This window comes from Nanorana parkeri, unplaced genomic scaffold (assembly GCF_000935625.1).
Source record: "Nanorana parkeri isolate BGI_ZX_2015 unplaced genomic scaffold, ASM93562v1 scaffold284, whole genome shotgun sequence".
Classification (NCBI taxonomy): domain Eukaryota; kingdom Metazoa; phylum Chordata; class Amphibia; order Anura; family Dicroglossidae; genus Nanorana; species Nanorana parkeri.
In genome coordinates, this window is record NW_017306552.1 from 1,152,454 (window position 1) to 1,161,987 (window position 9,534).

The 9,534-nt window shown below is 45.4% G+C and overlaps 1 protein-coding gene across 1 annotated transcript in view; it reads left to right on the forward strand.

The window, feature by feature from the left end:
• The window catches only part of LOC108787802 (erythrocyte band 7 integral membrane protein-like), a 19,511-nt gene extending 10,806 nt beyond the window's left edge, over window positions 1–8,705 (forward strand). Inside the window, exons 5-7 of the mRNA XM_018557448.1 lie at window positions 1,901–2,104; window positions 4,016–4,150; window positions 8,495–8,705. Coding sequence (XP_018412950.1) covers window positions 1,901–2,104; window positions 4,016–4,150; window positions 8,495–8,683 — 528 coding nt within the window. The 3' untranslated portion in view covers window positions 8,684–8,705. The remainder of the gene's footprint in view (window positions 1–1,900; window positions 2,105–4,015; window positions 4,151–8,494) is intronic.
• Window positions 8,706–9,534: the final 829 nt, after the last annotated feature.

Below are 9,534 nucleotides of genomic sequence, written 5' to 3' on the forward strand. Positions count from 1 at the left end.
CAGAAAGTATATTTGCTTTCTGCCAGACGCTGCAGTGTTTTATGAGTCATTCATACTGCACGCTGCACATTTACAAGTCATTCATAAAATGCAGACTGTGGTGTAGAGCCAGCTGTGATCTGCAGAGAGTTGTCTACATTATGCTGTATAGAGCATTCAATGATTGGAGAGTCCTATCACATGAGGGTACAGTGCCTATACCCATCGCACTCAGAACCACTGCTCCATCAGTTTAGAGGTGGGTGCAACAGGTGTCAACGGGTGGCTTCCGTCAAGGTATACAAGTAAAAAAATGGACACCGGCACTCCAAGGCAAATTCAGTACGTCTATTTATCTCACAGGATCCCCTTCATCAGGCAAACAAGTGATGAATGCAAGTGAAACACAGCAAACTATATACACATCCGAGAGTCTCTCTGACATCATCATGACATCACATTCCTTCCAAAAATTCACAATACAGTAAACATGTAACCAGATGTTGGCGAGAAGAATGCAAACAAATGTTTAAGCAATAAATATACAAGGACACTCAATACCTGAAATGTATGCATAAAACGTCAGGATGAATGATTCCAGCCATGAGCATGTACAGAAACCACTGTCAGTAAAAGTAAAAGCCGTTAGGCAGCAGGGGAGGAGTGGTCAGCCGCTGTCAAAGGTACCAGGCCTGCCCCCAGCCATGTCCCAGTCAGATGGGGGAAGTCGCACGCGTCACGGATGACGGAGACTCGGCCACGCCCCACGGAGTGAAGATAAGCTGACAGGCCACACCAGCCCATATTAGGCGTGGTGTCAGCTTCGTCATAGGGTGTTAAGGACAACGGCGGGACGCGTTCTGGTGGAGGCAAAGCATGAGGGTCCTCCTCTTTTTTTAGAAAAATTATTCAATTGAACAAGGCTTTGGGACTCTAAAGCAAGCAAATCATAATGCAGTTTTTGTAAAATACAAGGCTGGACTTCAGGTGTACGTAAAGCCAAAACGTTTAGTAGAATAAGAACCTCTGGCAGGTTTTTATCTCTGTTTCCCGCTGGGAAGATTCATCCTCACTGTTGGTCCTGGTGACCATTGTCTCCAGTACCGAGACTGATGAAAAATCAAACATTTTTAATAATAAAGAGGAAATCTTTCAATGGCTAAGCCTGTTCTCGTTACAGCTGTTGGCTATCCCCTTTCTTCCTGCTGCATTTCTAGGACAGAAAGTGAAGAGAAATCAGAAAAGGACATAGACACTTAGACAGCAAAATTAATCAAATATTCTATTCTATCCACAAACAAGTTCTGGCTTTACATATACTTTAAAAAAATTGGTTGATTTGTGTTTTTTTTTAGCTGCAACATAGCCCCAGTAACGCCATACTACTCCTTTATAAACGGGGCCCGAAGTTTAGGAGTTTGTGCTCATGTACATAGTAGGGCTGTTACTGATTACAATTTTCGTGTTCAATTAATCCAAATTTTTTAAAATCGATTAATCGATTCATTTCGATTAATTATAACGCACATACAGATCCAACTACATTGGCCTGTACACATACAGCACAGCAATGAAGTAATAAAATGAACTAGGATCCCAATAATCCAGCACGTTATTAATTTCACGTGGCCCACTCAATATGGCCGCCGCTTGAGTGGGGCAACTCAGAATAATACCGTGCTGGATTAGTGTGATCCTAGTTCATTTTATTACTTCATTGCTGTGCTGTATGTGTATAGGCCAATGCCTTGGCTGGCGCTCGTGCAGAAAGTTTCAAAAAATTAGTAATCGGTCAAAATTTTTTTAACCGATCAAAAAGATTAACGATTAATCGAGAAATGAATCGTTAATTTGCACAGCCCTAGTGCATAGCAATGTATATTTACAAAGTGTGACATCAATTCCTCCCTCCCTCCTACAGGTTCTCACTAAAGATTCTGTGACCATCATGGTTGATGCCGTTGTCTTTTATCGTATATTCAATCCAGTTGTTACAGTGATCAAAGTAGACAATGCCAATCAAGCAACTCAAATGCTGGCCCAGACCACACTAAGAAATATGCTGGGTACTAAAAGCCTAACAGATATCCTCATAGATCGGGAAGAGATGGCTGACCAGATGGGTGTAAGTATGATCATCTTTGGTGGGTTTAAGTTTAATTATTGTCTTTTGGCTTTCCCTTTGTTTTCTGAGTCATTCAGCAAAGCTCAGGCTTCCCGCTGATTATAGAGCTTTAGGTCTTTTTTTTCCAGCACGGGGCCAGCTTGACCTCTTCTGAGAGACCACTGCTTCTACACACAGAGCAAGGGTCCTCCTCTGCAGCATGCTGACAAGGGACAGGCTTTCCAAAGAAAAATTGTGCACAATGTCTCTTTTTGTGCACATGAAAAGTATTTATCTGATTGGGCCCCATTCACCCCAGGGCGGAAGCTATTCAGCTCAATTTTTGTAAGGGCGGTTTTGGGCATTTAATCGCATTTCAGTGCAATTAAAAACGCCCAAAAACACGCTAATCAGCGCATTTCCATTGAAATCTATATGGAAAACGTGCTGATCAGCGTGAAAATAGTAGCTCAGGGAGCATTTTGGGTGGCAGGCGGTTCGGATCGCGTGGAGCTACGCGCTTGCATAAACGGTCCCCATAGGAATGTATGGGATTGTTATGTCAACGGTTCAGCGCGGACAAATCCACGCGATCAAACCGCCCTGGTGTGAACGGGGCCTAAACTGAAAGCTGAGTTGAGCATTAAAGGAGAACTATGAGGTGAGTGAAAATCACTCACCCTCATAGTTCGAGCCGACGTGTGACAATGAAACTGTCACACGTCGGCTCTATTGATCAGGATGACTCACTTCTTAATCATCTCCCTGCAGAGAGCGGTGAATGTCAGTCACAGCTCCCCGCAGGGATCCCCCCCTCCGATCCTCCAGAGCTGACTGGAGGAACGGACGGGGGAGGGGGCGGGTACAGCGGCCTCTGCCTCTAGATAGGCAGAGCCAGCTGTCACTCACGCAGCTGGGTGGATCTCAACAGTAATGTAGGGATCCGTCCCGGCTGCGGCGCTCTCAGTATATTGCGAGCTGTAGCCCGCTATATACTAAGGTTTGGGTCACGGGAGGAGGTTAGTTTATGTCCTCCCGTGACCCTTAAGAGAACTATAGGGAAAAACACTTACCCCATAGTTCTCTTTTAAACACTTTGGGTTCTATTTATAAACAATGTGCAAAGCCATTCATCCTGAAAAACTCTGCGGACATTTGTTCTGTGCAAATGGGGGCAAAACTAACAAAACAGGGTAGAAGAGAGGATGGAGGGAGCGCTCTAAGGCTCCATTCACACCTGAGCCGCTGTCCACACGTATTCAGCTGTGCGGTTACACGCGGAGCCGCTCTAAACGGGGAATTCAATGCACTCCAATGTGCATCGTTCACACCATTGAGGGGGGCCGTGCGGTACAGAACCGCGTGCCCCCCGAAATAGTCCAAGCGTGATAATCTGTCAGATTCCGCACAGTCGCGGCTATTTAATAGCCGCAAACTAGTGGCATCCGTGCGGATTGAAAAATATTAGCGTTTTCGTCCCACACGGAAAACTGTGCGGGAACCGCAAGCCGATTGAGAAAAGTTTTCCCCAGAGTTATTCTTAATACAATTATCAGCTAAATTAATGTCACAGGTTGTATAAAATGCTTATTTGTAAAAGAAATACTAAAAAAATGTTTAAAAAAAAAATGGCATAACGTATCAGTTTAAAACAATCAAAAGAAGTTGAGACAAAACCATTCCCTACAACAGGGGTAGGCAACCTGGGCATTCCAGCTGTGTTGAAACTACATATCTTATCATGCCTCTGCCTCTGAAAATCATGCCTTTGGCTGTCAGTTTTGCAATGTATCATTGTATCATGGCACTTCCACCACAGCTAGAGTGCCTGGGTTGCCCATCTCTGCCCTACAATATTCTATTTTTACTTTGTTTTAGTGTGCATTATATAGATTGATCAATGTTTTGAAATGATTGTCTTTCATTCCTCAGAGAGTCTTATATGATGCTACAAAGGAATGGGGCATTAGGGTAGAACGTGTTGAAATAAAGGATGTAAAACTACCTTCATCACTGCAGAGAGCTATGGCTGCAGAAGCAGAAGCTGCCAGAGAAGCAAGAGCAAAGGTATCATTTTATTTACCTAGAAAGGTTTTAATAGTCAGGTATCCTCAGGACGTCTGCATGATAATAAAAATGGAGGCGTAAGAGAATGGCTGGTGGAGAGACACTGCCATGGGTAGCGGTCTGTCTATACAATATTATACTGATATAAAATAATATACTGTAGTCTCATTTTCAGGCAGCAAATAGAGCTCCAGGCTTCTTTTCACACACTTTCCAAGCTATACTCAACCACTTTACTTCCAGGCTACTAAAAGAGAACTATGGGGTAAGTGTTTTTCTCCATAATTCTCTTTAGGGTCACGGGAGGACATATACTAGCATCCTCCCGTGACCCAAATCTCAGTATATCGCGGGCTATTGGCCGCGATATACTGAGAGCGCCGCAGCCGGGACGGATCCCAACATTACAGTCAAGATCCACCCAGCTGCGTAAGTGACAGCGGGCTCTGCCTATCCAACGGCAGAACTGGCTGTGCTCGCCCCCTCCCCTGTCTGGAGGATCAGAGAGGGGGAATCCCTACAGGGAGTGGTGACTGCAGGGAGATGATCGGGAAGTGAGCAGATCGGCGGCATGTTTCTGCTCACTTCCCCATCGATAGAGCCGACCTGTGACAGCTTCTTTGTCATAGGTCGGCTCTAACTATGAGGATGAGTGGAAATCACTAACCTCATAGATCTCCTTTAACTAATAAAGAAAGACTGTTAATGGAGCTCAATAGCTCAAGCTGCAAATGATGCACACAACTGAATGAGTCTTCCCATTTCTTTCACCATCGTACAGCACGCCATGCACCTGAATAGCAAGGCTTGCTTTTTTTTTTTTAGTCTCCCTGCCCTCCCTTCCAAAAATGCTGCATTAAACTGACAAAAAAAAAGAAGGGATGATCTCATCATCCCTACAGCTAGATCCCCGGGAATGTTCAGTAATCCAAATCTCAGGAGAAGATGACCCTGCACTGTGCTGCAATGTCTTTACATGAGATTTGGAGTACTTAGCATTGCCCGAGATCTCTTCAGTAGGATGCTAACATCTCTCCTGGCTTCACCAAAGCCTTTGCATAACTCCTCCCAAGAGCCAGCCCACTGCTTGCATCAGGACTGAGGGCTCTGGAGAGGAGTACGGAGGCAGGCTGCTGTGATGTTTTCAGGAAGCCATGTACAGCCGGCCCCTCCTACCAGCTATGATCTGCCTGCATTGCATAGAGAAGCACAATGATGCAGTGATGACATCACTGGGTGTAAAATAAGGTATATAATGAAAACAGAAAAGGGCTTTGTTAATAAGGGAGAGAGAAGGGAACTAGGGAAGGCAAAATAAAAGCAGATTAAACTTTACATTTTAAATGACTTACACTGTACATCGAATCCCAAATTTACTTTAAAATACAATAAAACAAAATCCTTCTACACAGATGTGAGAGAAGCACATTCCCGTAATGTAATACATTAGAACAAAGCAGCAGATGGATTGCTTTTTGCAGTCTCAGATTCCTGTATTAGTAATCTCTCCTGAGACTTTAGTGTGTTCAGAATGTCTTCAGAGGACAGGAATCCAAATACCGGACTCTCCGCATTCCAAACCCAACTACATGTCAATGTGTAACTGGGGAGAGAGACGTTCCAACCAGCCAGGAACTGAATACACTGTTCTATGCTTTTATACCCTGACAAAGGGCCCGCTTCACACCACAAAGGCTGCGTCCCAGAGCGGTCAGCCTCTGGAACGCAAACTGGTCGGCTCCCTGCGTTCAGGGGCAGGACGGTGTATTGAAGTCAATGGCACCGCTGCCACGCCCCCCACAGTGCGATTGCCCGCACCCCGGAACGCAGGCACATTAGTCCAGTGTGATCTGCAAAAATAGTGCTTGCATTATTTTATCATATCGCACTGGCCGGGAAAACAGGTGTTCTATCAGAGATTGTGATTATGTTGGAATGTGTGACTGGTCACACATTTTAACGCAATCACGCCCACTTTTTCTGCGGTAAAATATGTGACCGGCAAAAGGTGAAGAATTCCAACGCTTTCTTAGCTGTTCCATGGCAGATCGGCATTGCAGGTGGTATGTGCAGGAGAACCGATCTGCCCTGGAACAGCTGATCGGTCCTGAAATGTCACTTCTATCCGACTTTGTGGAATGTAAGATTGCACTCACAGAGTCGGATAGAAGTGACATTTCAGGAGCAATCAGCTGTTGCAGGGTAGATCGGTTCTCCTGCACATACCATCTGCAATGCCAATCTGCCCTGGAACAGCTGGAATTCTTCACCTTTTGCCGGTCACATATTTTAGCGCAGAAAAAGTGGGCGTGATTACGTTAAAATGTGTGACCATGTAACCGGTCACACATTCCAACCCAGTCACAAACTTTGATAGAAAACAGGCACTAATGCGGGTGATCACACTGCATGCGGGGGCATGGCTGCAGTGTCATTGACTTCAATGCACCACCACGCCCCCTCCCGCCCTCAACGCAGGGAGCTGGCCGGCTTAAAAGAGAACTATGGGGTAAGTGTTTTTCCCCATAGTTCTCTTAAGGGTCACAGGAGGACATATACTAGTGTCCTCCCGTGACCCAGTATATCGCGTGCTACAGTTCGCGGTATACTGAGGCAGCCGGGACGGATCCTGACATTACTGTCGAGATCCACCCAGCTGTGTGATTGACAGCTGGCTCTGCCTATCTAGAGGCAGAGCCAGCTGTATCCGTCCCCTCCCCTGTCCGTTCCTCCAGTCAGCGCTGGAGGATCAGAGCGGGGAAGGGGGGGATCTCTGCAGTGAGTGACAGTCACGGCTCTCTGCAGGGAGATGATCGAGAAGGTAGCGAGCGATGGTATGTGTTCGCTTACTTCCCAATCTATTGAGCTGACGTGTGACAGTTTCATGGTCACATGTCGGCTCGAACTATGAGGATGAGGGATATTCACTCACCTCATAGTTCTCCTTTAACTTCCAGGCTGAACACTCTAGAAAGCAGACTTTGTGGCGTGAACCCGGCCAAAAGCCTATTCTCATTCTGTAATGTCGTAGTAAGATCTGTTTTTCAGACATCTGAATAAACCTTGTGAAATCATACATTCTGAACTGTGACTCCCATACACATGATTGATTTGTGTCCTGATTACAGGACCTGTAGTAAGGAAAGTGACGGCCAGGGCAGACATGGTGGAAGAAAATAGGAACTGGAACTGTTGCCGTGGTACCAAATTACTAAAGTCCAAATCAGCCAAAACTTTTATTTGCAGGTCAATTCACAAAAGGGTGAAGAGTTTGGAGAAGGCAGGAGAAGTGAACAATCTAGACAGGGGTAGGCAACCTCGGCTCTCCAGCTGTGCTGAAACTACAAATCCCATAAGACATTGCAAGCCACAGGCATGACTCCCAGGGGCAGAAGCATGATGGGATTTTTAGTTTCAGCACAGTGGGGAAGAGTTAGAGCTCCTGACAATTTTATCGCAATCTGTGGCTTCCTGTGCCAGTGACAACCACACCCCTTATTTTTTGTAGAGAGTCACAGGGACAGGAAGCGAGAAAAAAAAAAATCTCCCTAAAGGTGCCCATACACCTTACGATTATCGTATGATAATCGTATGCGATCGACTTTTCGAACGACAATCATACGTGTGAATAGAGTGCCCGAACCGACATTACTGTACAATCGTACGACTTTTGACGGTCAAGCATGTTTGAAGACTTTGCTCGATCGTACGATTGTCGTAAGGTTGCTGGCGTTTACGTCCGTCAAAAGTCGTACGATCTACACTGCGCATGCGCGAACGAAAATACGACAAATCAATTACCGCATTTCGTCCAGGTGCTTTTCGTTAATTACGGCTAAATTAATCTTGCGATCATCAGGGCAGGATGGGGCTGCCGTACGACTATTCGATCATCGGCCGAAAAGTTAAATTTTGCAATTGTGATCACAGCTGCAAAGCTCAGGCTTCTGCATATTTTTAAGCTGTCAGAGCTGGTAGTGAGGTACGGAGTTTCAGTTAGGAGAATATGCAGAAGCCTGAGCTTTGCAGCTGTGATCATGATTGCAATGCTTTCCAACATGTCCCCACAGCAGAACACACGTCCCTAACTTCCATAGAAACGCACTGAGCAGCAGGTTTTTGTGCATTTGTCATCGAGTTTTATTGCTGAAACGCGCATAAAAAACGCACTTACAAAAACGTGCGTAAAACGCGCTGAAACGCTGTCGCCCTGGTGTGAATGAGGCCTTAAATACACAGATATTAGAATGTTTTTAAACACAAATGTAAAGTGAAACCAACAAAAAGTAAAACGCTTCTGGATAAAAGGATTTTCATTCATGCCGCTCACTGTGTTTGATGCAGGTTGTTGCAGCAGAAGGGGAGATGAATGCTTCTCGGGCCCTTAAAGAAGCAGCAGTGATCATGTCGGATTCTCCGGCCGCCCTCCAGCTCCGATATCTACAGACATTGTCACATATCGCAGCAGAACAGAATTCCACAATTGTCTTTCCCATCCCTATTGAATTCTTTTCACTGATCTCTCGAGCCTAGAAGGGGCCAGTAACAAGTTCTAACACGGCCATGCTTGTGCCCGGTGCACTCCAACAATTCCTCAGCTCAAATCCTACCAATCAGTGAAGAGGACCTGTCTAATCCTGTTTCTAGTTGCAAAACAGAGGTCTTACATTGCAGTTACATTCACTTGCCATCAGTGAGAACACCAATAAATGGGACATACAGCGTATAGGCATTAAGGTATATCAAGGCAAACACTTGGATATAGTAGTGAAGGGATAAACACCATCAGTTTTTTTTTTTTTTTTGCCATCTGGTTCAATTTGGAGCAAATTGAACCATGCTTTATAGGGGTTTTTTTTGCCTTCCTCTGGATCAACAGGGTGTAATTGTGGGCATAGTGTCCTGTTCAGACTTTTCTTCTTTTTTTTTTTTCTTTGTATCTCTATAGGTTGGACTCGATGGACTTGTGTCTTTTTTCAACCTGACTAACTATGTAACTATCTTTGTCCGATTCATAGGATTTTCTTTCATTTTCTTTCCTGTTTGCACTTCAGAAAGTAAAAGAAAATCCAAAATTCCAAAAGTGAGATAAATTCCATCTTAGGGCCCGTTCACACCAGATGCACTGCGTTCCGGCCCGATTCTAGCCAGAACGCACTGCCTTGCATTGCAGCTGGCTCAACTTTTTTTGTGGGGCAGGAGGGGGCGTGGCGGTCCATTGAAGTTAATGGCATAGTAGGCGGTCGGCCGCACGGGATCGCAGAGCACATTATGTCTGCGGTCCGGTGCAATCAAAATAGTGCTTACAGCATTTTGATCAGACCGGACCGCAGGCATAATGTGCCTTGCGATCCCGTGCGGCCGGCCGCATTGTGGCCGGAGGG